This window comes from Trachurus japonicus, chromosome 16 (assembly GCF_045865225.1).
Source record: "Trachurus japonicus isolate A0001 chromosome 16, Traja_1.0".
Lineage (NCBI taxonomy): Eukaryota > Metazoa > Chordata > Actinopteri > Carangiformes > Carangidae > Trachurus > Trachurus japonicus.
Genome location: NC_140922.1, coordinates 17,133,274 through 17,161,147, shown reverse-complemented (window position 1 = coordinate 17,161,147; position 27,874 = coordinate 17,133,274). Strand labels below are relative to the sequence as shown.

At 39.6% G+C, this 27,874-nt stretch overlaps 1 protein-coding gene across 3 annotated transcripts in view; it reads right to left on the bottom strand.

Moving 5' to 3' along the window:
- Window positions 1–27,874, bottom strand: part of col14a1a (collagen, type XIV, alpha 1a) — a 139,979-nt gene that overhangs the window by 77,683 nt on the left and 34,422 nt on the right. For all 3 annotated transcript variants that reach the window (XM_085802236.1, XM_085802235.1, XM_085802237.1), the window contains 19 exons: window positions 26,732–26,887; window positions 26,376–26,495; window positions 26,090–26,254; window positions 25,733–25,897; window positions 24,564–24,715; window positions 23,549–23,678; window positions 23,122–23,267; window positions 22,850–22,979; window positions 22,439–22,578; window positions 21,769–21,895; window positions 20,634–20,773; window positions 18,191–18,323; window positions 17,038–17,073; window positions 15,420–15,562; window positions 12,893–13,025; window positions 11,563–11,685; window positions 8,393–8,542; window positions 4,204–4,320; window positions 1,468–1,614 (listed from right to left, as the gene is read on the bottom strand). In XM_085802236.1, the coding sequence (XP_085658362.1) occupies window positions 1,468–1,614; window positions 4,204–4,320; window positions 8,393–8,542; window positions 11,563–11,685; window positions 12,893–13,025; window positions 15,420–15,562; window positions 17,038–17,073; window positions 18,191–18,323; window positions 20,634–20,773; window positions 21,769–21,895; window positions 22,439–22,578; window positions 22,850–22,979; window positions 23,122–23,267; window positions 23,549–23,678; window positions 24,564–24,715; window positions 25,733–25,897; window positions 26,090–26,254; window positions 26,376–26,495; window positions 26,732–26,887 (2,553 nt within the window). The remainder of the gene's footprint in view (window positions 1–1,467; window positions 1,615–4,203; window positions 4,321–8,392; window positions 8,543–11,562; window positions 11,686–12,892; window positions 13,026–15,419; window positions 15,563–17,037; window positions 17,074–18,190; window positions 18,324–20,633; window positions 20,774–21,768; window positions 21,896–22,438; window positions 22,579–22,849; window positions 22,980–23,121; window positions 23,268–23,548; window positions 23,679–24,563; window positions 24,716–25,732; window positions 25,898–26,089; window positions 26,255–26,375; window positions 26,496–26,731; window positions 26,888–27,874) is intronic.

Genomic DNA, 27,874 nt, shown 5'->3' with positions numbered 1-27,874 from the left:
CAGTCATTAATGCTGTATCTTTTGTGTTAGTAAAAAAAAAAAAAGGTCATCAAGTTATAATAACAGCACTTGACCATCCACGTTTAAAGCATTTTGAAATGAGGACAGAGATTCAAGTAATGTCTCCTGTTACTGTCTGTTCTGAGACAAAGAAGTGATGGGAAGAAAATGGGATGACGCAGATATACTATTAACAGTAAATTAGTGAATTTTCTAATTTTAGGAATAGTTAGGTTTTCAGAGAGGGATTAGCATGCCCTGATGGTCCAGTACTGCATTGTGGAAAATGTCACTGAACAATTAACACTAGGGGCTTTCTGAGATTTGAAAGTGGTTCATGCCATTTCCTCTCTTTACTGTCTCTCAGGATGTGTGCCCTCTCAGTTTTTAAACTCACAGACAAATGATGTCAGTGTATCAGTGAATGTTTTATGGTACACACATTCACAACTATTTTCATTTCACTTCATCCCATCTTTAAAGGAAAGGTTGCTCTTTTTACTTTGCTACATTCATGTGACAGAGAGCAGTACTTTTTTTTTTTTACATATAAAGGTTGAAATCATCTCATAAAATAGGATGTATTGTTGTGAAAAAAAACTACCAAGCAGAATATTAAGTAGTTAAATGAACAGCATCGCCATGTGATACAAGATTTAAAAGTTAATGTATTTAATAATGCCTCTAAAATATAAGACATTATGATCATTTAGCACTATAAAAGGGGACATTCTGTTTAATGAGCACTTCATGTTAGACTCTCAAGTACAGGTTCCTGATAAAACTTAAATGCAAAATTACAGTACAGTACTTGTATTCTAGCTTGTTTATTTTGTTTTACTCAAGTAAGTATCAAGTAATTACTTCCACCTGCACTGTCTGTGGACCAGCAACATTTTGCTGACACCGAACTGTCTCCTGTTAAATTCAATCCACACAAAATCTGTAGATAAACAACATTAGTCGAAGAATCTGTGTGTGTCTGCGTGTGTATCTGAGGTCATACCTATCTGTCTATCTATCTATCTGTAACCCTGGCTGTGAGCTGAGCCCCCCTGGTATCTGGAGCTATGCACTTCACCTCAGCTCATCAGCTGACCAATGAACTGCAACTGCAGGATTTATCATCTTCACTGAGAGAGAGAGAGAGAGAGAGAGAGAGAGAGAGAGAGAGAGAGAGAGAGGCTACTGGGAGGTGGTGGAGGTGGACAGGTGGAAAAAGACACATAAAGAACAACTAGACAGATTAATTAGAGGAAATTAGGTAAGTGGAGAAACTTTATAAAGAATTAACAAAGGAGTGAAAAAGTGACAGTGGACAAAAAACGGGTATAAAAGAGGATAAAAGGGGGAGGAAACTTAACATTCAAAGATGTTGCACTTAACTGTGTCTGCCCTCAATGCAAAGGCAGACTTTAGATGGTAATCATGCATGTAAACACAATTCATAAACCATTCGCAACATACACGTCATGTCAGTGATGGAGACTGAAGGTCCCTCCAATTCTTGCATCTGCGTGTGAACGCTGATCTCGTATTGGCTGCTGGGAGTGAGGTCATAGAAGCACTGTCGGGAAGAGCCACCTCCCAGACTCACCTCCTGTCTTTGACCATCTGCAAGTAAACAAAATACAAAACAAAAATGACATGAGAGTCAAAGTTAGGTCAGAGTTGATCATCATCAGACGTCAAACTGGTGATACATCAAACTCATCCAGTATTTTGATTTATCACACTTAACTGATGATAAAATGAGAAGCAAGACTGCAGCTTGTGCAACTTCACTTCATTTGTTACACCCAACAGTCTAGGTAACTAGACGACTCTGAAGTTAAAAAGACTGCAGGAAAACATCATTATATCCACTGAAAAATGAAATGAATCATATCATTGATTTCTTTCCTCTTCCCTTGTCAATTTCCGCTGGATTGCAGACTGGCAACACTTTTAATTTAGCGTTTGTTTTGAGAAGCAGTAGAGGGACAGCACCACAGAGAAAAAAAAAACCATTTGAATGAGAATTTATGTTGGCAGCCAAAAAGGAACAAACAGGAAACTGGAAGCACACACTCTAATAGCTGTCATTTGTCAGTTTCATTAGTCTAATTCTATTTCCTAATGTGTCTCTCATCTTGGAGAGTGACAAATTAGCCCCTCCTCCACGGAGGAAACAGCCATAGATAATAAAGTTTAGGGAAACAGCTGTCACTGAGAGGCTGCACTTTTCCTTTTGAGAAGGTGTTTAAGCAGCTGGTTGGCTCTGTGTGGATTAAACCAAATCTCTTAACTCCAGCTAGAATATCCAACTACTGGCAAGAGGGAGAGAGATGGAGATGTACAGAAACGTGTGAGATGGAAGGAAGATGGAGAGATGTCATCCTCCTCCTTTTAGCTCTCTATTTCCCTGGCAGTAAAAAGCAGCAAGAATACTTACCGTTCATTTTTCCTTTAATTGGACCTTGTTTTTATTTACATCTACAGTCTTTACAACACTCTAGCTTCCCATTTATTAATACACATCCATCTATAGCCTATAGTCTAGGACCTTAGAGACCTTTTTCACAGAGGACAGGTTGACTTACCAAACCAGTGCAGCTAATAATGTTAAACTTTGACATGACATGATCCCCCACTGTGCCGCCCCACTGAAATAAATGAGGAAGGACACATCACCACCAAAGAGCTACGAGTGTGGAAGCCGACTTCCTGTCATCTACTCGGGCATCTTTTCTCATTATCCTCACAGGGGTTTTGGGTTAAGTGAAAAAAATCCATCACCAGAGCGTCTGATTCCACCACCGATGTGAACTTTTGACATTAAGAAAATATAAATGATCAAAAAAGCAGAAATGCTAACCAAGAATCCACTTGGGCTGTTCTATAGCTGCCTGTACAATACAAAAACTTGTAGAAAATTGCCAGCACCAGTGCGCCAGTTGCCATTTTTTGGGGGGGGATTTTCACTTCGCAGATTTTTTTATGAACCCATACTGCACAACCAACAGCCCTCTGAGGACAAATAAAAGTAAAACTCGAACTTAAAGTTGTTCACTTGTGAGTAGACCTGCTCCAAAATACTCTCTTGTTGACAGGACAAATTGTACAAAGATTTTATTAAGATTTCTACAGTATGTCTGTAGCTGATTGGCTTGACTTAAAATATATATGGCAGATATATTTGCTAATTTTCTTTCTATTGTTATTCAAGAATCATTCTTTGCTCCTTCTTTTCCTCATCTGTCTCCTTTTAAACATTTAATAACCAAGTAATCCGCACAATAAACACCTTCTAAAGGTCACACCGAGTCTTTACTCATTTTATTTCTGACACGAAGAAAGCGGTTTCCTCCCGTGTCATTTATTGGGGAGAGATTGTGTGCGTATCATATCTCCCTGCCTTTCTGCAGACCACAAGATTTATGAAAATCCTTTACTATGTAAAAGCTCTGCCATGTGAGAATGACAGAAATACAGAACATTCATTTCCTCAGAGCCTCGTATCAATATGAATTCAGATGACTGTGAAAGGTACAATTGTGTCCAACAGACTGAGACCACTTCCCCAATCATCTGGGAAAGTGGTCTCAGACTTTTGGAGCCCATATCTAACCAACACACATGTACTGTAGCCATCACACATACACACAAAACACAGTCCTGAGCTGACTCAACGTTGGGTTACTATTAAACTGTTGAGACATTTTCATGAGGACAGGCTATAAATCTATAAGGAAACATATTCAAAGTTTGGAGTCGACTTCAGTCTCTTCACCAAATATCACAACCCCAGTAAAATGTTTGATTTACTGACTGAATTGCAGTCCAGTCATTTGGCTGGCAAAAACCCTCTTTTAAAAACAACATGGAAAGGTGAAACATGTGTGGGACATACAGTATGGAACGCAGAGATGGTGATGAGAACAACTTACTGCGTCTGTGCATGTGCTATAGGACTATCACTTGTTCCCGAAAGTCTAAATTAAGCTTTTAAACATTTCAGCAAACTGATATACACAGCTCATTCAAATTCAGACCTGATAAGTTAATAAAGTAAATGCGTGGAACAAGCAGCGTGTCTGGTATCACATTCTCACACTCAGAGCAAAACTAATGACAGCAGTAAGCACAAGGAAATGGACACTTTTTTCACCACCTTTAATACAAACACTGGCACCCACTCTTGTTAACAGTAAATGTACTTACTGAGAGTAGACTGTATGGACACTCTGTATGATGTTGCATGTAGAAGAGGCTGGTACTGGACACACAAGCTGTTGAAGCGCACCTGGTAGGTTGACAAGCCAGTGACGCCAAGAAACACTAAAAAAAAAAAAGAGAGACAAGTAGACAAATGATAAGAATTCATTTAACATAGATTTCTTAGCTGCTCAGGAGAAAATTGTGTTTTCTATATACTGTAAGACTTGCTCATGTTTAACAGGCAATCACACAACAAACAAGCTAATCTGTTCTTTACAGATTACTGTACTTACAAGAGCTCTCAGGGAATTACATGTAATTACTGAATCTATCAAACGGCATATGAACACTTTGCAACAACCAACAAAAGAGTGTAATTCACAGTGTACTCACATTCAACCAGATAAAAAACATGAAACAGAGCACTTCAAATAAAATGAGAAACACTGGTCACTTGCATTTATTATCCTTCTGAATGGCTGTGCAGTAATATAAAGGTAAAATTGATGTTTAACAATGTTGGAAAAAAATGTTTCTGACTTTCTGTTCCACCTTTTCACATTTTCTAACCTTTTCTTTTTCACTTCTGTGTGTGTCACTTGTCCAGTGACACAGACAGTGCACCCACCAACATGACTAAAGACCCCAACCGGGACAGACTCAGACATTCACAGCACAGAGCACTCTCGATCATGTGGGCTTCAAAGTCTGCACCAGACTACTCTATATTCATTAGGGCTACTTTGCATCTTATTGATGGTGCTCCAAAGTCTCTCTTAGCTGAACTGGGAATCATTTTGCAAAGATACTATGTCATTAATTCAACTACAGTACTCTGAGAAAAATGTGGACATTTTTGACAAGTTTTGTTATTTGGATAGTTTAAAAAAAAAAAAAAAAAAAAGTTTAACGTATACAGTATTTTGCATAATGTATGATGTATTCAAGGTCAGGGTTGGAAAAACTGAAGCTGGAATTAGGGTTGGAGCTGCACAAACAGAAGGCATTTTGTTGAGCATCTTTTTGTGCTGCTGACAGGACAAAAATAAACAGTTTGGCATCCACATAAAGAATAAATGGTAGAAATGCATCTATACTGACAGTTTCAATTACAACATTCAGTTCAAACAAATCATTAAGTGCCAAAACTGGTCAGGCTAGATGTTAAACTGTCATGTGATGAAACAATGAGGCATGATGCAGCAAAGAGCTAAACACCATGCACAATTTAAATAGCTGAAGCTTTGGGAGTGAGCTCTAAGTACCACAAGCAAAAAAAAACCTCCAAGGAGCCTCTCTCTCTTCTGGTTTTCTCACACTCTCTTTGTCTCTTTCTCTCTGTTCTGTTCCCTTGTTATCAGAATTTGTTAATGGTATAAAATAAACGTGGCTCTTGCACCATTAAATGGATATTCTATGCTGGGAACATATGGCAAGTACCTTATTTAAAATAATACTGAATAATGCATATGGCAACCTGTCTTCCTTCCAATAACATGCACACACACACACACACAAATTCTCACATACAGAGGCACACAATATGCACACACGATCTACACAAAAACATCAACACATCAACATAGATATACGTAAACATGTGAGTTTACATTATGCACTTATGGCCTCAGTTTACTCCATATAAAATCAATCTGACATGCATGCGCAGATCAAAGACAGGTTCATAAACAACATGAAGCTAAGCATTTGGACTCGACTGCCCTGAGCACACAAGCTGGTTTGCCAAACTGACATTTTATACTGTTGACTGCAGTTGGTCAATAATGTTGTTTTGAAGCCACACAGCATAGAGTCATTTAGCTCATTAGTATTTGGTATATGGCTTCAGGACACCTTTGATTTGGTTCTGTTAGAGCTACATCTGCCTCCATTTTTATCTGCACAACCAATCTGCACATGTCAAGCGTTTAAACAGGGGAAAAAAAGACATGAAAACCAAGGCAAAGAAAGTTAAAATATTTTTTATAGAAAAAGAAATTTAAAAGATTTTTTAAAACAAGCATATCAAGAAGAGGAAACTCAGCATTTTTAGCTGGTAATTGCCCATTTAACATCCAAAGGTCAAAGTGAAAGAGTGTAACGGATATAAACTATGGTGGACCATATGGAGATGCTGCAATCAGTCAGAAATTACCTCTGTGCGCGTGAGTGCGTGCTCAAGTTGCCAGGCTTGGTGCCAAACATTTGCACCCATCTGCTTTTGCAAGCTCCACACACTGAGTTACTAGACTATTTCTTCATTCTCCTTCTGCCTGAGTCTCGTCATGTAATCCTCTCACAGCGGGAGCTCAAGTCTCATACTTTTAGTCTTCAAAAAAAAAAATGTTATTTTCATTTCTGTGCGAATCCTACAAAATTTCTTGAGACTTGAGACTACACTGACTGAGCAGCCTTCAGTGGTGCTGAAACACAACCACCAAAATACAAACTACATAAAACTTCATTGAGAGGAAACAGGTACATTTCATCTAAGGGTCCTCAAGGTAACAATAATTACCTTTCTCTACTACAGTACATGTTAGTATGTGTAATTTATTCATTCAAACATGCCAGGTGGCTCCCATGGTATGGCTGCAATAAATGCAGTGTATCCTGGGAAATATGTTACAGCATCTCCCTTATTAGAATGAGAAATGACTGAACACATCTCCTTAATAAATCAGACTTTCTCCACCAGAGTACAAATATGGACAATGAATTTAACTATGATGGCTGTGTAATACTGGAAAATATGATACCTCGGTGCACTGTAACTTTTTTTCATCTGAATACATGTTCTGTTGCTTATTTAGTGATGTCATTTCATTAATTCCTGGCCAACACTGTAGGAAACAAAGTGTAATATAGAATACAATACAGTATGTGCAGAGGGAAACTGTGGAGGTAAATATAAATGAAAACCCTACATCTAGATAATGATATTATATAAAGCTATTATATATTTATTTTATATATAGGCCTAGTTATAAATGGGGCTTGTGAACCCACTGCTTGGTAAGGTGGACAATGGATGTACCACCATTCTGTGCTGCACAAGAGCAGTGGTAAGTTTAATTATGGACTGCAGATAAGTTCACATGTCATCACTACATACTCTATGTCATTATGAAGGTATCTTTCATTTTGAGAGTCAAGAGGGCACATGAGAATTGTCCCTCATTCTGTTGGGGGATGACTAAAGGACAGTTGAGTGATGCTGCATCGCTACAGCAAATGTATCAAAAGCATTTATTTTTAATTGTAAATGCATAAATGAAAATAGACTGAAAATATTCTTTCCATTTTGATTTACTCTATGTTTCCCTCTAAAGTTAAGGGAAATTGCTTTTCAGAGAACAAAAGTGGAAATCAATTTTTGCTGTGTAAACACGCATTAGCAATTTATGAGATATTAAAATTAAAGTATATTTGTTTTTATTCCACTGGACAAGGCCCCATTTAGTGAGTCCCTTATGACCAGTCGGACAATAAACCTTAAAGACAACAGTACATTTTTAAATAAGGAATGATGCAGCAGTTTTCCGAAAGCCGCACACGCCGACTCGCATGCAAACAGGAAATGTTTGGAGATAGACACAGCACCACTGTCAGAGCAGGTTTAAAGAAAGAAAAGATACACATATATCCACTCTTACTGTATATACAAAGACTGCCAAACTCACTTTCTCTTACTTCCAGCTGTGCACTGAAATTTGTTTTAGACCAGAGAACAGTTAACGTCTGCATTAGGTTTTACTGCGCCTACTGATACCAAGTTTATATGCATATAAGACTGTTCTCCTTGCATGACTGGGACATTCTGTCGATCTGTCTGTTTGCTGAAGTCTCAATGGAAATTAAAGTGTATGGTATCAGCTGGCAGTTAATATGCATGTTGTACCTTTCCCACTTTCCAAAACTAGTTTGCATCTCTGTTGCTGTTGCTGCTGCCTCATAATCACATTCCTTTGTGAAAGATTCAGACCATGACTGTAATCAAGGTGGAGGCGACGCCCTTGTTATGCTCATTTTTGGTTGACACTTTTTAATATCTAGAATCCCTTCCCTCCAAAAAATAAATTCAATTTAAAATTACACCTAGCATGCTAAGGAAGGAAAGGACAACATAAGGACAACATAAATTAGAAATTTCTCTTACAGTACAATAAAGTGTGTCATTGCAGGTGCTTACATGTTTTAGCATTCACAAGTTGTGGTTCACTTTGTCCTGTAGGGTAGGAAGCGGTCACTTGAACACTGTATTCTGTCCCACTCAGAAGATTCGGAAGGACCACGGAGTTTACATCTTCGCCCACAGTTGTCTCCAAAACTGGTCCTGGAACTGAGAGAGAGAGACAAGACAGAAAGGACAGAGAAATCAAAGAATGAGAAAAGTCACTGTATTTCGGAAAGCACACAACAAACCAAAAAAATCTAGTCAATATAAGATTTGAGATTTTATTTGAGACCCCATAAAAGTATTTCAAACCCATTGGAGTTGAAACCTGTGGAGTTATTGACGCCTAACCTGAACCAACCACTGAACATAAAGGGATATTTCAACTAGGGCGGGGACTTTAACGCGTTAATTACAATTAATTAATTACACAAAAATTAACGTGTTAAAAAATTAAGGCGTTTTAATCGCACTTATTTTAAAAAAAATTGATTTTTTTTTTTTTCTCTCACATGTGTCTACGTGCGGTGCGCCCGCACGCGAGAGAGGCGGCAGTTTGAGAGGCTGACTGGCAGAGATGAGAGCTGGTGAAACGCTAGCATGGTTATTTAAAACACCATCTCTGCCTGCACATAGATACACAGACACGGGCGCACGCTAAATGCGCTATATAGCGCTAATTGCTCAGCTGCAGCGCTATATCTACGACCTGTCACTGTCACAGGTGCATCTCATCTCATTATGATAGGACTTCACCCTCAGAGCTCTGTCTTCAGACTGTCCTGACCTGTCCCTGAACATCACACAGGGACAACATGGAGCTGCCTGTGTGATTGGTTACTGAGTTTTATTAATGTTTACATCAGGCTGAGTTCAACAAATCAGTTTATGCTACTGTGATTTAAGTAGCCTAGTTAAACACTACAGTAATCATCATAGTGTATTGGCAGGAAAGACCATTTAATCTGTATGTATCAAATATCGATTAATGAATTAATCGATAATTTGCATCCCTAGTCTGTTGGTCTTCGTTAAGTACCTTGAATGCTTAAGCTTATGTATTCAGTCATTCAATGGTATACTAAAATCCATGTGAAAAAAAAAATGCTTCTCACTGTTCTCAGGTCAAATATTTATATGCGATTAAAATGCGATTAATTGCAATTAATTAATTACAAAGCCTCTAATTAATTCGATACATTTTTTTAATCGAGTCCCGGCCCTAGTTTCAACATTTTGGCAAATTCGCCCATTGCCATAATCCCTATAGTTTTAAGAGTAGATTAATTACCTTTAATTGACGGTGCATGCTGTTTTGAGATCGGCGCGGGATAGACGCGAGGTGCATGGTATTTCCACGTTTCCCTCATCAAACTAAATACACAATCCAACAACTTCAAAACACTCCTGTGGACAAGTTGTGACCTGCACATTCACCACGCTATGAAATAATAATGGAACGTTATGAGACAGAGTTGTTTTCGAGGCAAATGTGTAAACGAAACTACATTTCAGACACGGCTGCTGGGCAGAGTGATTTCAAAAGCAAGTAGTTCTGAGTATTTGCTTCATGTGTTGTAATGTTACATAATTATACGTTATTATCTCATAGCGTGGTGGTGAATGTGTAGGTCACAACTTGTCCACGAGAGCGATGTGGAGTTGTTGGATTGTGTATGAGGGAAACGTGGAAATACGATGCACCTCGCATCCCCCAAAGCAAAACTTGATTATTATTCTTTTACTGTACACTGATCACTTTGGAGAAAAAAAAAATCATAATCCACATCTATCAAAACAACTGATTTAACACTGAAGCTCATTATTCGTCTGGTCTGTTAATAGGTTGCTAGGTTACTAAAAGAAAAGTAACTAAAGCTGATGGATGCGTTCAGATATGTAATAGGTGTGCTATATTAGGGAGATACTGGCAACTTGTGATCTCCCCCACATACACAAACCTGTAGAAACACACATGCATGCACAAGCTCAACGACAAGGAAACTCTATATATACAGTACACACATACATACAAAAACACAGACACACACACACTTTCCACTCCACTGTAATAAAATAAAAACCTTCATTAATTCAGATTCTCCAAACAACCGCTACAAAGCGCTTTACAAAATAATATAAATCCTGCAAGAATATAATAATGGGCCAAATTAAAAAAGTAACAAAAGCAATAGAGGGGGAAAAACATAAATAAAGAAATAGCAGCATTATCTTTAAAACACACAGTCTGTGGGGCACTATTAAATCGGACACAAACTGTGTGTACATTCTTTTGTGTGTCTCTGTGTATGTATGTGTTTGGGTATTTATGCATTCATTACATTAAGTACATTTATCCTTACATCAAGTTTATTATAGTTGCATATCTGTGTGTGTGTGTGTGTGTGTGTGTGTGTGTGTGTGTGCGCCTCAGTCCCTCAAGCACTTCTCTTGCTGTTACTGTATGTACCAAGTTGTTGTTCTCACAGTGAAAACAGCAGCCTACTGAAATGTATTTCCCTACAACTTAATTCCTAAAATCAGATTACTGCAGACTGTCCGCTTGAAGCTGGATCCTCAGAGACGCAGTAATTGTGTTTAAATTACTTAAAACAGACATGGAAACTATAAAGACTGGAGCCTTGTCTTGGAACGATGAAACAATCAGCACTAAGAAAGCAGCAGAACGGTGAAAATGGGTCTTTGTTGATGCTTCAAGACAATAAATAAACCAGAAAGGGTAATGTACTAGTTTAGCTCAGGATCCCTGACGTTTCCTTTAATGCTTTAAGCCCCTTGTTAGAAAAATAAAGTTAAGAAATCAGTATCAGGAAAGCCAAAACACAGAGACTTAATATGTCTGTCTTGCAGTGAGACATATTAACTGGAGTTAATGGAACGGATTAGTTTGTTTGGACGAGTCTGCCACATCTGACAAATCAGTACTCTTGTGCTTGACAATTGGAAGGTTTTGTGGAAATACAAAATTTATTTCCCCCCCTCTTTTCGTGTCTGTCATCACAAGAAAATAAAAAACCCGGTGAAAAATCTCCATTATCTGTGTATTTTACTCACCAACCCCAAAGGGTCCATTTATGAATTTCTGATTGATTGTACAAATGACATTTGGATCAGCATTATTTTTCTCCAAAGTTTAGTGTGTGTGTGTGTGTGTGTGTACGTACCATTAATAGGTTGATAGACAATCCTGTAACCCTCTGTAGGAGACTGAGGCGGATCCCAGGTGACCCTGAACCGGTTGTACCACTCTTCTGACACGCGGAGATTTCCAGGGGACAAGAGCGGCACTGTCACAACACGAGAAAAAAGGTGAGTCAGTATCAGAAAAGAGAAGAGCTTCACAGGAACAGACTTCAGTTCAGATAAGACATAAGCATGGCTAAATGACATGTTTGACAGCCGGGGGAAACAGTGCAAATCCTCTACTGTTAAAAACAAGTATAGTCATTTGTCTGGACTGTGTATGATTTAGGGCTGGATATGATTTCAAATTTTCCAATACTAGTGTTGAGATGACGCCCTGAGCTTAGCAAATGCCTGTCAGTTTCTTATTAACTACAACAGTCACAATTTGGCCGCTATCAAAAAAAGTAGCGCAATCTAATATCTAGCTGTAATATGATTTATGGCTTTTGTTCCTTGTTGTTCGTGACAGCACAAGAAAGCCAAAGACACAGCACTGCATATAGTTTGTTGATGTATTAGTTTCAACAAACTGTGAAGTATAAATTACTGTAGCACTGCAAAGTTGCATTTTTTTATTTATTTTTTGTTGTTTGTTTGTTTTCCAACCAATGCCAGGCGTGGTAGAATTTGAGATATCACAATGTTGTAAATTCCTGCAGAGACTGATTTAGGTGTGAAGCCAGTTTTCCTCCCTAAAAAAATATAAAATCATATTGCGCTGTACATGAAGTGTGCCTTGGCTCTGATTTATTGCCTTGCTGCTTTCCAAGCAGAGAGGGGCTTTTTTTATTTGCAATATGGTGAGCTTTAGCACCCTCATGTACAGAGATGACATATTTTGTCTGACATTTCAGTTTTCTGTGTGATTAGGACACAGTCATTAATGTTCATGAGGGGTAGTCAAGAGAATCAATTAGAGCTGGTATAATTTAATCATCTAATTAATGAAAAGAGCTGCTGTAATTGTGAAAGGCCTTCATTAAGACAATTAAGAACGCATCAGTATTTGTCATCTCCCTAATTTGCATTCTCCTTCAGGAACATAAACGAACATGAAATTAGCAGCGTGCTCGCTGAAATAAGATTCATTTTCATTAGTTTTCAATTTTATCAGATGTGTTCTTCCTAAACTGAGAGCTGTATCTCTGCGTGACGAAAAATGAGAAACTGAGAGCTGACCGAGGGTGGTTAATAATTCATAAGATTTCGTCTCTGTGTGTGTGTGTGTGTGTGTGTGTGTGTGTGTGTGTGTGTGTGTGTGTGTGTGTGTGTGTGTGTGTGTGTGTGTGTGAGATTTGTAAGGCGTACATGTTGCTCCGAGGGCAGAGACACTGATGCCGTCTTGTCCGTCCACGTACACTGGTGTGACTGTCACTTTGTACTGGGTGTCTGATACCAAGGGCTGAAGCACAGCTCTCCTCTGACCACCTGGAACTAACACCTAGATAAACACATACACACACATGGCAAGGATGAGCTCTGCCCACTTGGGACTTACCACAGTATACACACATATATACACGCATATACTGTACAATACAAACACACATGCACGCACAGACACACACACACCAGGAAAACACACTATACAGCAGACGGCATGAAGAATCAGTTTCTTTTATCTGTTGGTTTGTACGAGCGACATTTGGAGGAAAGGATTGAGGCAAGATTTAAATTGTTAAAATAGAGAGTGTCGGCAAAATGGTACATACATCTTTGGGAATATGAACCAGAACTGTTCAAGGATTCTGCTCACTTCAGTTTAGTCAATAAAGTCAGTTGAGGTCAACGGAGAGGCAAAAAAGAGCTGAGAAAAACCCATTACTGCTGAGTTTTCATTTATAAATGTTGCAGTTTGTTCTTTCTAGGCATCTTTGTTTAAGTTCTGAAAATATTCTTTCATCGGAATAACGTACTCTTTCATCAAAGTTTGGAAGACACCACACTGTCACATTAATATCATACTTGTTACACAGAATCTTAGAAAAACAACCTAACATTGGTATTTTAGAATATAATTAAATCCAGATGGAGACTGATTAATTCTTGGTTTGACAGGTCATTCTTCACCATGGAACAAGTAGACGTGCTCAACTCCATCAAAAAATACTTCATCATAAATGTGTTCAGCTGTCATGGAACTGAGGGAGCTTTAAGTTTTATTTCAAACATCTGGACTTGCCTATGTTTGTCATAAATGAGTTTTACTGTACCAACATTTCAAGTTTCATCAGAGCTGTGTTGATTATTGTTGTGAAAATGACGATGATGTTGAAAACTGAAAAACAAGCAAGTACAGTAAGTGGACCGAGGTAAGTGGAGATAGCTTTGTCAACCAAGTGATGATATTTTAAACTGTTTCTAAGAACTTGACACAGTTTCTTCAGAAATTCCTACACAAAATATAGCTGCCAAAAGTAAAACTTGTGCTTCTTCTATCGCTCCTTCTTTAATTTTGTTTGTAAACCAAAACAATTTTGATATTTGATATTTACTGTACATCAGAAAGCTTCTAAACTTAATCTGTGAATTCCTGAAAAGTGTCTACTTTCTGAAGCAAGTCTTTCACAAGAACAGCACAGAGATGAACTTCCCTTTGTAGTGCTAACAGCACTGATCCCCAGCCAACTGTTAGCCCATGTGTGTGTGTGTGAGAAAAAGAGAAAGAAAGAGATGAAGAGGCAGAGACAAAGAGACAGACAGAGAGAGAGAGAGGGAGAGAGAGAGAGGTGTTTTAAGGTAAGGCCGATGTAGCAGAAGGAGCTGTCCGCTCTGACTGAGGTGCTGAAACTACTTTCAGTGTCAAAGCAGGGCAGTGCCCACACACTCAGACATTTCAACCCTAACCCTAACACATAAACATATAACCACTATCTCAGAAAACACTGAATTGTCCCTACTGTCTCTTTTGCCCTCTATCTTTCACACACACGCACAGTCGCACACGTACATCAAAACACAACCAAACTCTTAGAAAGAGGTGCGACCTCAAACAACTCTTATCGATCAGCTGGAGGACAGATTTAAGCTTTTCTCCCCATTTTGTTTAGCGATTGTTTCTTTTTCTACCACTCTTTGTTTCTCTTGCTCTCTTCTCCGCTGGCCTCCATCTCGACTCCCGGTGAGGTAAATGGCTACTGAAAAGATAATGGAATGTCTTCTGGCTTGGCCTGGCCTCTCCATCTTCTACCGCTCTGACACCACGTTGGGAAATTAAAACAGGGGGCGGAGGGAGGGAGAGGGCAGGAAAGTAAGGGGAGGTGGCAAGAGAGAGGACAAGAGGGAGAAAAAAAGGAGAGATAGACCCACAGATGGAAAAGAAAAGAGAGGCCTGGTATGTGTGTGTGTGTTTGTGTGTGTGTCTCCGTGTGTGTGCATCAGTGATCAGGGTCAGTACATGGCACCGAGCTTAAGGGCTCTTACCACAGATAGAGGGATCAGGAAGGAGAGGCCGAGTGGCCCGGGACTAAAAGTGTAATCAGTTTTCTGATTGGAGCAGATGACCCGACACTGACCGCTGCAGTCGCCAATGCCATGCAGTTGGCTGGACAACAACAGTCCTCCTCACAACTACAGTGTGTTGTCTATTCCACGTAATTAGTGTGTTTGCATGCATGTGTTTGAGATCTGCAAAGCCTGAGGTGGCACAGGGAGTACAAGGAGGGAGACCTTTGAAATAACAAGGATCTAAAAATATCCCTCAACCGAGAGAAGCAGTTCAAATCAAAAACACTTGCAGCACAAAACCATTAAATCTACATCTGTATTTGACTATTTCTGATTCTGTAAATGATTTTGCTTTTACTTAAACAGTTCTCAACTTGAAGCAACTCACAGACTCCTCTTGGTGGTCGCCCCTGAGGCCGGCGTAGGTGACCCTGTATCCCTCCACATGGGGGTCTTCCATCTCCCATGATGCCTCTAAGCTCTGGGTGGTCTCGTCACTCAGTTGAAGGTTTCTCACAGCCTGACGTCTCACTGTGACACCACATCACAGGCAACAGTTACTATACTGGGTTACTGTAGGATTCATACATAAACACGGATAAAAAGAAAAAAAATCTTGGCCTGAGCTGCATTTTCTTCCCAATTTTAATGTGTTTCGGTAAACTGAGGATTTGAAAACTGTCAGTCAAAATGCCACTATGCCAAAAATAAAATCATAACAGTTCCTGTCAAAGTGCCAACATGCTCAGTCAGCTGTGATGTGCTGGTTGATAAAAAAATAAAAAATAAAGTCACAGGAAAATCTGGCACAAAGTGAAGGAATGTGTTTTTGTTTTATTGCATCTGTCCCAAAAATGGCTTTAAACCAAATTATTACAATTGTTTTATAGTCCAAGTTTACAGTTCAAGTTTTAAAGAAAACAGATGAGCTTCTTAAAACTTTGTAGGATAGTGAGCAAGAACTTAAGTGAGGAGATGTGCTGCGTTTCAAGTTTTTAGTGCCGTGAGTGAAGAAAATGCTCTGACTCGATTAGCTGTAGCCTGGTCCTCATACAAAACACAATCCAGATGGCCTCTGGGTCGCCTCCGAGATAATGGAGTTTGAAGTAAAGTCTCAGGGTGAAGCCAACATGGTAAACACACTTTTAAAAACAGGGAGGACCCTAAAACCTTTTTTAAAAGGCGCATCCTGCGTGATCATTTTATTTAACCTGTGACCTTTCTGACAGACTTTTCTAAGCTTTCAGTAATTCTGGTTTTACGTCCTGAAACTAAATGAGCATCAAAGACCAAACCTGCTGTAGGAACTTGCTGTGACTTAACTGTGGTTTCTCTCTGGCAACATCGGCAAACAGTGGAAACTAGTAGAGACTTTCACATTTCAATGGCAGAAGATCTTCTAGACAGATGTCTTGGCTTGAACTGTGATTAAAATTTGGCCAGTCTCCCTGCAAGGATGTTTTTTTTTTAATACAAAGCGAACTAGGAAGCCTTCTGCCTGCTGGACACACGCAGCACATTGATTTAAAGCAATAAAATGTTGTCAAGGTGTGGAGGCTGATGCACACCTAAAAAATCTTGAAAAACAGGTGCGTTGGAGCATACTGTAGGTAGGGAGTGAACAAAGGAAAAAAGGGTCTTAACGCATTAAAACATGTGAAATGCAACAGTGGACGTGCCATGTGGGATTGGCAGTGTTAACATTTTATTGCTTGAACAAAGGAAAAAAGGGTCTCCCGCACACTGTCAAGTCACTTGCAAAAGACTTTAAAACGTTGTTTGTTTTATTAAAGTCTTTTGCAAGTGACTTGACAGTGTGCGGGAGACCCTTTTTTCCTTTGTTCAAGCAATAAAATGTTAACACTGCCAATCCCACATGGCACGTCCACTGTTGCATTTCACATGTTTTAATGCGTTAATGTTTGGCCAGTATTGTACATGTACAACATTAAGAACTTGTTGGATGTTTGGGTATTTTACTTAAAAGCAACGTGGACACTTTATACCTGTGGTTGTTGTAGCAATTGTTGTTGTCTTGGCCACTGGGGAAACACAAAGAGCATAAATCAGATAATTGAATAGTGGGTCTTCTCAACAGTTCTCTATATAATGAGTGTGTTTACATGGACGGTTATTATCGGACTTTTGAGTATCCCCTTTCTATGTTTGTGCATGTAAACATCATATCCTGATTTCAGAAACCAGGATACGCCAGCATCCTGGTTTTGAGAAACCTGGTTTTGCTACCTAGAAAACAGGATACTGTTGCATGTATACGCTTTATCTCGGTTTCTGATAGCTGCGACTATCTGTGCAGGAGCGGGAAATGACAAAAACATACACGTCATATGTCACATATGTCACACAGTCGACTAAAGACATCCTGAAAGTTTTCTCTCCACTCAAAATCCATAAATTGCTATAACATCCCGTATCACCATTCACAGTTGTGTTGTTTCCATCCACCTCTCCCCCGTCCTACGCGGTGGAGGTGACAGGCAGACAGCGCTCAGAGGTGAGGAGGACATACGTTGTTGCTCTCTTCTGCAATCGCTAAATATAAGATGAATGAGCCGTATAGGCAACACGATCAGCGTTTAACAGCGCTAAACTCGCAAGAATTGCTGCAGTTTGTGTTCAGGCATCTGCACTAATAAGATGCAGTAATCAGAAACCAGGATACTGGTATTCATCAGGTAAACAGGGATATGAATAACCAGGATTCTCTGTGTGCATGTAAATATAATATTATAAAAGGGATACTCAAGTCAATGTAAGCACTCACACTAACACTAACTAAGGAAATTAGACAAATATATAACATGCCATTGATTGGGAACAGATTTTCTTCTTTTCAGTTAAGCAGCTACAAACGAATCAATGCTAACAGGCTCACACAGAGATAGGCTTTGAGCTCAGAAAGCCAGGTTTTATCATCCTAAAAGGAATATGTGAATATGTGCACTTGGTGAGGAGGGTCACTCAGATCACAGGCTAATTTCAACATCAGTGCAACCAAGGGGATTTGATTGTACAAAATTACACTGGTCTCGTCTTATCTCTGGAAAAGTTTTTAGACTCTGACTTTTGTCACGTTTCGTGCTGATTAATCACATAAGAGATGCACATGTTGTTGTTTCACAATCCACTGTCACTCACATGTGGTCTCTATAACAGAGACGGTGTCGCTCTCTGATTCGTCTTTGAACACGGCCGTCAGCATCACTTCATACTCAGTAGAGGGACTCAGACTGGCCAGGATGTATCTGTTATCACTTCCACTCAAGACCACCTACAGAAGAGAAACACACACAAGTTTCGTGTTACATTTGACTTCCAGCTGTGTCTCCTTTCCAAAGTCTACTTCTGAGAGATGTTGGCTGATATCACAAAAATGTCAACCATGTGCGGCTGCTGTTTCATAACCTGTTGTCAACATTTCACTCGAGTCAAAATTGGACATTATTTTGGACAGTTACAAGTCGATTTTTATAACTTCACAATTTCAAACTAAGAGTTTTGAAATACAACGATATAAAGATATTCTGTATCTAAAAGTTGTCAGTATTACCATTTGGCCTTGGTACAAAAGGTACTTATTAAAAGTACTAAAACTACTCCTTAAAGTTTTTCTATCTCAATGTGCTGACAAAGTAGAGGGGTGTGACCTGAAATTTTGTGTCTTCATTTGTTGTTATTATATTTGCCAGAAGGTGATAAATAGGGCACGTTTCCTAAACTCAAGATGTGATGTAAAAAATTGGGCACTAACCAAAAGTCTGACAAGTTTATTTATACTTTAAGTGCAACACCAGACTTGCAAAGCCAAGGTCATTACTGAGCTTTAGTAGAGAAAGCTGCTAAAAACACAAAATAACAATTTGTCTCAGCGCCGATGAATTTCAGTCATGAAAACAGCGGGAAATGATTGTGCATATTTTACAAAGCTTGATGCTGTGTTGTGCAAACAAAGTTTTACATTTCATGGGTAGAATTTGTTTTAATACTGTACTGAATAAATTGAGAATTGCAGAAATTCACTTTAACAGGAACACATTTAAAATATAGTCTTGGTTAAGTTAAGCAAAAGCACAATTTGAATAAGGCCGTTCATAGACTTAAAAAGATAATGGTTACAATGTAAAAGTGGCCTCCCTGAATGTAACAGGACAGCCAGTTGGATCAGCTACTGCTGCAGAAGTCCAAACGACCACTATAATTTGTACAACACAGAAACGAATCAGACCCGAAGGTAAACACAAAGAGGTCATCAGAAGTGTAACTTGTTCCATGGAGAGCTCCTCTGAAATTGGAATTTAGTGTAGATGAGTCAATAACCAGATTATGTGCAGGAATTTGTTCCTTCACCGAGCCCTTCGAGGCAGTTACATGCAAATTTCACCAGTGGGGCCAGACATTTGGGATTTTCCCAGGAGCAAGTGCAGCTTTGCATCTTCTCATTTTCATCCTTTCCTTTTTACATTTCATTTGCATTCACTGAATGCATTTTTATATTGTATAGCATTGTTTCCGTCAAGCACAAAAACAGCATTGCCCTCTGTGAATCCAACATATTATTGAAAAGGGCAACGAGACTCAAAACCTGCTGTCCAAAAGGTATCAGGAAGCCAGTAAAACAAATGAATCCTGAAGAAAAGAGCGTGAGGCTTATGAAAGAAACAAAACTGATACCATGAATATATACATGATCAAGTTTCAATCTGGGTAATCTTTCACTCTGTTTGTGAATCGGTGTCTGTATGGCTGTTTGATTGTGTTATGTATAATCTCCTCTCAGACTCAGATATAACAACACCGAGCAGTCTGTGTGTGCATGTGTGTGTGTGTGTGTGTGTGTGTGTGTGTGTGTGTGTGTGTGTGTGTGTATACACACATGTTTACAGTACGTAGGTGAGAGAGAAAAGCCCTTTCTCTGTTCTGGCAGTATTACCAGCCCACCTCTCCAACTCCCCAGAGTGTTATTTTCAGCTCTGATGACTCTCAGCAAACCACACAAACACATGCATTCACACTCACACAACATGCACACACAAAAGCACACACACTTTTACAGACCTAAGGGCTCTATCGCTGCCTCCCAGCTGCCTCTAAACCCCAGATCATGGTAATAAAACACCCAAGCCATTAATTTCTAGATTTATTCAGCCTTTATTTATACTCAGCCATGCCAGGGGTTTTACCAGCTACCAGTAGAGTGGTTAAGCTTATATGCAAGTCTATGGAGTACAGGCTCCCTTTATCTGGGCACATGGAGTGCAGCCACTTCTCCCTCTGAAAATAGAGATAACAAGTAGACCTCCGGCTAAATGAAAAATTCAGAATCCATGTAGGTTATTTATCTTTTGATGCTAAAATATTAATTTTATTGCTATAATATTTGTCAGCTTGAGGAGGAGAATATACAAATTTGTAGCCAGTGCATAGAATATCTCTGGCAAAGGCTCAGACTTAATGTTTCAGCCCTGCAGTGTTGTCAACATGATCTATGGGGATGATCTTCCCTGTCACTTTTCAGTTCTTGTTCTTGAAAAAAATACCTAAAAAGCAAGCACCTAACATAAAGTATATTACTGGCACTGACCTCTTTTGTGTCGCCACCTGTGAATGGTGCCCAAGAGAGTCTGTAGAGGACAATGTCATTTGCCGAGTGATCCCAGCTGACCTCAAAGCTGTCTGTGGTGACATCACCGGAGCGGAGATTCAGAGGACCGGGAACTGGAGCTGAGAGACAGACACACACTTCATTGTTTTGTGGGAGGGGGGGTGTTAATGTTTTTTGAATTTTAGTGATTTAATATTTAATTACTACCATGATTTTTTTTATTATTTTTTTTATATTACAGCTTCAGTAGGTTTATGATGATATTTAAAGCCGTTTTTAATCCTATAAAACTATGTTTGGAGCATGGTATGATCACTTACCAGGAATTAAACTGCTTCTTTCCTGACTGAACGGGGCCATTTATTGCACAAGTTCAAGCTGTTTATTCAGCATTTTGGTTACATCTTACAAAAACAGTATTTTGGTGAGAACTCTGATCATGCATGTTCCCATCATTCCCCACATCACCACTCAAAAGCCTTAAAAAATCTAACACATTTGTGTTAGTTGGTGAAGCTCCCTCTCTTCAACATGGTCCATTGAACACAGTTTGCCAGGAGAAAGATAAAAATCCACACGGCCCTTTAAAGTGAGGATTTTAATAGTTGCTTGCCAGAAATATATTTCTTTCAGCTGACTCAGCATTGGAGTGGAGTGGACCTGCTTGTTGCTTAAAGGGATATTCCTACAAATCAATATCTGTTAGCGTGACAGAATAGCCAGGGACAGTGAAATGACCTTTTAATGTGACTGGGCTATTATGCCGAGGTGTAAATGAGATGGGCATGCCGCCAAATAGCAGAGGGACCAGTAGAGGTAATAAAATTCAACACTGTTTGACACTGAGAGAGAAATGGTTTGCCTCCTAATTTTCTGAAAAACACAACTCTTTTCAGGGAGCTGAGACCCTGTTATCGTCAGCAGAGATGGGGGAATAAAAATAACACCGCTGAGGGAAGTCTTTCAGACAAATCCACTTAATAATCGCCACTGGTAGCAACACGGTGCCTCCACATCTGCTGAAATCTAATTTGAGGGTTTTGCAATGAGTCTCTAAATCTAACTAACTGTTGTATCTTCTAATGTACCCTTACATACAGTAACAGTCTCTTACTGGTAGTGAATCCATCTGTGAGCGGCTCTGATCGGCCGTTGTCGTACAGGGCATAGATGGCCACTGAGTACTCCATCAGAGATGTCAACTCGCTGAGGTCATATGAGCTCACAGGACCAACCTCCACCTGAAGAACACACACAAAGACACGTAACTTATCGACACAAAACAAACCCACAGTTATATGTACGTACTATTAGGGTCACAGATCTATTAAAAAAGAATTAATATTTCTTCCTTTTGTTCAAAATAGTGCCAATGCAACTGGAAGTCAAAACCATGTAACTTTACTAATGTTTCCAAGAGAATAACTTTCAGCAGCAACATATAATGATGTGCTGCTGGCAATCAGTAAATGCTTACTGGACTCAGGCACTAATTTCTATTTGCAAGTAATGGGAGTTTATCCAACAATATCCTTGTGTAATTAAAATAGCCCTCTTCATTTTTCACAATGATTTCTCTCTGTACTGACTACTCATTTTAGTCTGACCTTTTCATACTTAAGAGAACAATACAGTTAATCTCCTCTTTGTCCGTTCAATCCTTTTTTTTCTTTTTTCTCAACTCTTTCTCATCCAAACACAGATGCTGCAGAAACAAATGCTGTCACATATAATTACATCATCTTGAATGCATAAAATCATGGAGTCACGCATGTCAAACGCACCTCCTCCATGAGCAGTTCGTCTGTCTTGACCCACAGGATGCGGTAACCTTTAACTCCACTGGGTGCGGGGTCCCAGCTGATGTGGGCGGAGTTATGAGTGATGTCCGAGAACTGGAGGTTACTTGGGGGACTCAATGGTACTGAAGGGAGAGAAAAAGAACAAATTGATGCGTGTTAATATGCATGAACCGGTCTGAACTTAAGACCTTGAGAGTGAGAACATTTTTGGAGAGAGAGGATGTTTTTGTTCAACACCAACTGCTACACAGAACTGTTTTGAGTTGTTCTGACTTGTTTTTACAGTTAATATTAGAATTTGAATTTAGGTTAAGGTTAGAATAAAAGTTTGATAATAAAGGATCTTATTAGGTTTGAGGGTAAGAACATTATGTGTGTGTGTGCATTACGAACATGTAGTTTCCTGGTTTGTAGCAGGGTCACTGGCTTCCTCTCCATACATGGCATAAACAGTGACGGTGTACTCAGAGTGAGGGATCAGCCCATCCAGCTCCAGTTCTGTCACTGCATCTGATACTTTGATCTGTATACAAACACAAATTACAGCACTAAACACAAAACTTTTGACTTTTTTCAGTTGCCAAGTAGCTGTTTACAGTAACACTATGAACCCAAACATTTAACGTTCTATATATCTTTATTTCTCCTTTTCTGTCACTCGCTACCTCCTTCTCATCCAGGTCTCCATCATCACTAAGAGGCGTATAAAGCAGCATGTAGCCCGAGACGCCGTCGACGCTGTCCCATCTTGCTTTCATGGTGCTGTGAGTCACATCAAACAGCTGCAAGCCGGTCACAGCAGGGAGGGCGACTGCGTACGCACACACAAGACCACACACAGACAAACAGATAGCACAGTTAAATCGAGGGATGATCATACCAGCAAAGTTGTAAGTAGCTATAACTCCTGTGGAAATGTATAAAACTTCTTATATTTGTGGATGATTTTTGTCTGCATCATTTTCAATATGTCTGGCATCCACGACTGTCAAACTTTTAGGTGACTGTTATTAACTTTCGGATCTAAGATGTTAGTGTGAGGTTTTGCAAGTACACTTCTGTGTCCATGTTTGTGCCTGAGAATAAACTTACGGGTTGTTTCTGATCCTCTCAGAGCTTCACTTGCCTCGTTTGCATACACAGCAAACACAGCCAGCTGGTACTCAGTGAGAGAGCTGAGATGCTGCAACACCACTGAAGTTTCACTGCCCTCCACTACAGCCTGGGGTGCAGCAGGGTGAGTCATGGGGAGGGAGTAAGGGTGTGAAAGATGGATTGGAGGGACAGAGAAGAGAGATGAGGTGTGGAAGTGGTTGGGAGCAAGTCGGGTGGGATGGGGCAGGGGGGGACAAAGGATCGCAGGGGGAAATGGAAAAAGGGACAATAAATGGGGGAAGATGAAAATGACAAATGGAAGAGAGGAAAAAGGAGAAGGCAGGGCAGGAAAGAGAGATCGAAAGAGAATGGGAGGGGGAGGGGGAAACACAATCGATTTATTGAATAGGATAAAGCACAAATGTCTGACGCTAGAGAATATATTTCATTCTGAGCTGAATGGATGACAGTTGTGATACAGATTAGATGTGGGCCGAGCCAGCTGGAAAGGTCTCCTCACATGCTGCTCCAGAACATCTGGTCGCTGTAAACCCAGCTAAGCAAAAGATTTAATAGTTTCTGTGGTCAAATGTTCTGGAAAAATCAAGCAGGTGCCTGAACCAGCCGGGGTATCATTTCTGGTAAGCCTTCATTACCTGCACTGATGTTGTGGGGAGTTGTGAATGGAGGGATGAGAGACAGGGGCACGGCTGAATGATACCACCAGGTTCTCAAGGAAAAACTGAGCTCAAACTACACACCTGGCAGAGGACCCCAGATAGTTCCCATTGGAGTCATAATATAATGGAAAAGTAGAGTACTGCCTGGCCAAAACCCACCTCTCTGTGCTCCTACTGAGGGTCCTGACCTGAACAATGAAGTAGCAATGACTTTGTTTGTAGCGATTGTTAACTTCCTGAGCTTTTCTCTGATTCGATTTGAACAAAAACACATTTTCAGTGCAGTCACTCTTGTGATGTTTTCAGAAGGAAAAAAAAACAAACATCTTCACCTCCTGTGGTTCTCCTCCCTGAGTAGGATAATAAACCACTCTGTATTTCTCAACATTTCCAGGGGCATGGCTCCATGAGACCCTGAAGCTCCGGGCCGTGACCTCTGACATCACCAGGTCAAGTGGCGCTCCAATCGTCTCTGGTACCTGCTCTAAAGAAATAAAAGGAGAGGAAAAGGAAAGTATAAGAAAACAGACGGCATCAGATGACATAAAATCACTCCCAGTGAGGAACGTTTAAGTAGAAAAACTCACATGCTTTCAGGATCAGAGCGACAGAGATAGTGTTAAAATGTAATCAAAACACAATTGAGTGGATTTATGATGTCCCTTTAATGACATCCTCCCTCTGTGAATTCTATCTTGCATCTTTATATCCACAGAGGTGGAAACTTATTGGTGGAAAAAGTGAGAAAGAGGAGCAGAAGGGAGTGTACTAAAATAATCAACATTTTGTAGCAGGATATTGTTTCCATTTGGCTGTTAGATGACCTTCCCATTCGAGCAACTTTGCATTAAATATGATCATCTCTGGCCACCTACCATCTCTTATCTGAATATACAGGGTTTGATTCACACCAAACAAAACCCACTTTATCAAAGGCTTCTGTTTAGCTTGTCATTTCACTGTTTTTTTCGGTAACACTTTACTTGAATACGTATTCATAGGATTTACATAAAACTGTCATAACCATGACATGACACCTGTCATAAAAATGATATGAGAACTTGACATCATTTTTAAAGTTTGGCAATTAGATCTGCTATGACAGGTTATGTCGTCTTTATGTCAAGTTGTCAGAACAAAAACATCTCAAACAATGTCAACTTTGCATTAAAAGTGACATAACTTACCGAATGACACTTAACGACAGCTGTCATAAGTATTCATCGATGTTTATGACAGGTGTCATGTCATGGTTATGACAGTGTTATGTCAATCTTACTGTATGAATACGTATTCAAGTAAAGTGTTACCTTTTTTTCTATCACCCAATCATTTAATTCATCTAAACTCTGTGTTAGGCAGCAGCCAAAGTGAGCACACTGCACACTGTCCGCCTGACTCAATATAAAGTTTTATATTTACGTTAATGCTTATCGGACGTATTACGTATATATATATGACTGCACAGTCTTTCTTTCTGTCGTTCTCATTGTCTCCTTACTCTCCTTGATGTCTTTATCTTGCTGCTCCACTTGTTCACACACTGTTTTGGTCAGACCCTCTACGATGGAGCTCATGATGTTGAAGTCAGCCACATTGTAGACATGAGTGTTGTCTGGCTCCGAGGCAATGGAGCGCAACTCATTCTCATCAGCATTTTTCACACCTGGGAGAACGAGAGCAAACATATTATTGTTGGAATGACATTTAGTGACAACATAAATCTGAGAACTGCACAGCGGGACACCATGATACGGTTAAGTTAGTTCAAAAAGACATCATCAGTGGGATTTAAAGAAACAAGAAGTGCTTTTTGAACTCACTGTGGCACAGATGTGAATCTTGTGCCCATCCTTACCAATAGCAAAAAGCTCAATCCCAGTATTACGCAGGCTCTCCGCAGGTGGTATAACATCATCCTGAGACTTCCCATCCGTGATTAAAATCCCAATCTTGGGTATACCAACACGTGATCCTGACTCAGGCTTGAAGCAGTTTTCCAAGATATACATCAACGCAAGGCCTGGAAGGAGAGAGAGAGATAGGGAAAAAGCATGAATAAGAAATATCGAGCGACAGAGAGACCTGGAAAGAAAGGAAGACACCTAGCCAAATAAACTGGTAGTATCAGCGAAATCCAACACCTGTGAGAGTGTTTCCGCCTTTGTATGGCAAGTTCTTGACAGCATCGATGACTGCATCTTTGGTGGAGAAAGTATTTAGATGCCACTCTATCCTGGGATCGCCACTGTACTGAGCCAGACCTACAAACACACACACACACACACACACACACACACCTGATATTACAATTTGTCATTTGCTTATATCTCCCCTTCAAAGTTAGATTCCCATTACAGTTAACAGAAAAATAACAACATTTCATAGCAGACATGATTAAATGTCAGTATCAGTGTAATTAAAATATGTTTACAACCATCAGAGTACCTTATTGTTGCCCTGGTGCAGCCGTCTGTTCAAGAAGATAGCAGGGACTCACCTATCCTTGTCTTATCAATGCCAACATCAAAGGCATTGACCAGGTTTTCCAGGAACATGCGGACCAAGCGGAAGTTTATCCGACCAATACTCCAGGAGCCGTCCACCAGGATGACGATGTCTGCGATGGCTTCAGTGTGGCACACAAACTGATCAACTGGATGCAGAAGAGGAAAGAAGACATCAACATCAACAGATAGCCTTTACTGTCTCAGTGGGAGTAACATAAAACACTCTTTAGAGAAGAGAGGAGAGACGAGAAGAGATGTAGATTGTTACTGACATGAACTCAAGTTGACCACAGTCGGGGACAAACACACAGACTGAAGCACTAATGAATTCGTAACACAAGAGATAGCTCCCACTGAAGAAATAATGATTTTACTATTGATGTTCAGGTTTCTCAGACAAAACTCAATAAAACAATAAATGCACACCTTAAGTCAGCAGGTTTCAGATTGTCTTTATTGAACAAAACATAAACTGTAAACCAAGCAGTCAGAAACACGACACAGAACTATAAAGACAGATAAAAAGATTATGCATTCTTTGCATTCAGCACAGTGAAACAAACATAGAAACTTGTTCCAAAAATGTGAACATGAAATGAAGTTAAAAACATAGCTTTGTGAGCTTCATTACAACTCTGTGGTGTTTTTACTTGTAAGTCTCCTGATCTGGAGGTTATCTCTCTACAAGTTTTTTGATAAAACTGAGTGACTCTTCATTAGAAAGACAGTGAAACCTACACAAGAAACATCCCACTGGAAAGTAAAAGAGGACAAATGGGAGTATTATCAAGAGTCACACCCACACACTTAGATTTGCATAGAAACCACATACGCAAGTACCAGATTTATACAGTATACGTTCACAACACCCTCAGCATCTCTATTGTGATTTACATTTCTTTCTTTCTCTTCTTCTATCTATTTCTCTCTCTCTCACACGCACCATATTTCTGAGGTTGTTTGTCATAACTACATGCTTATCTTGTCATCCTGCCCAGTTTGATATCCAGAAAATGAATACATCCACTTAAAGTTGCATCATAAATCCGTTATCTGTCTCCAAGCGTAATAGTGAATAATCCAGAACATGCTGATAAGGTTGGACGTTTGCGTCTAAATGAAGCGAAGCAATA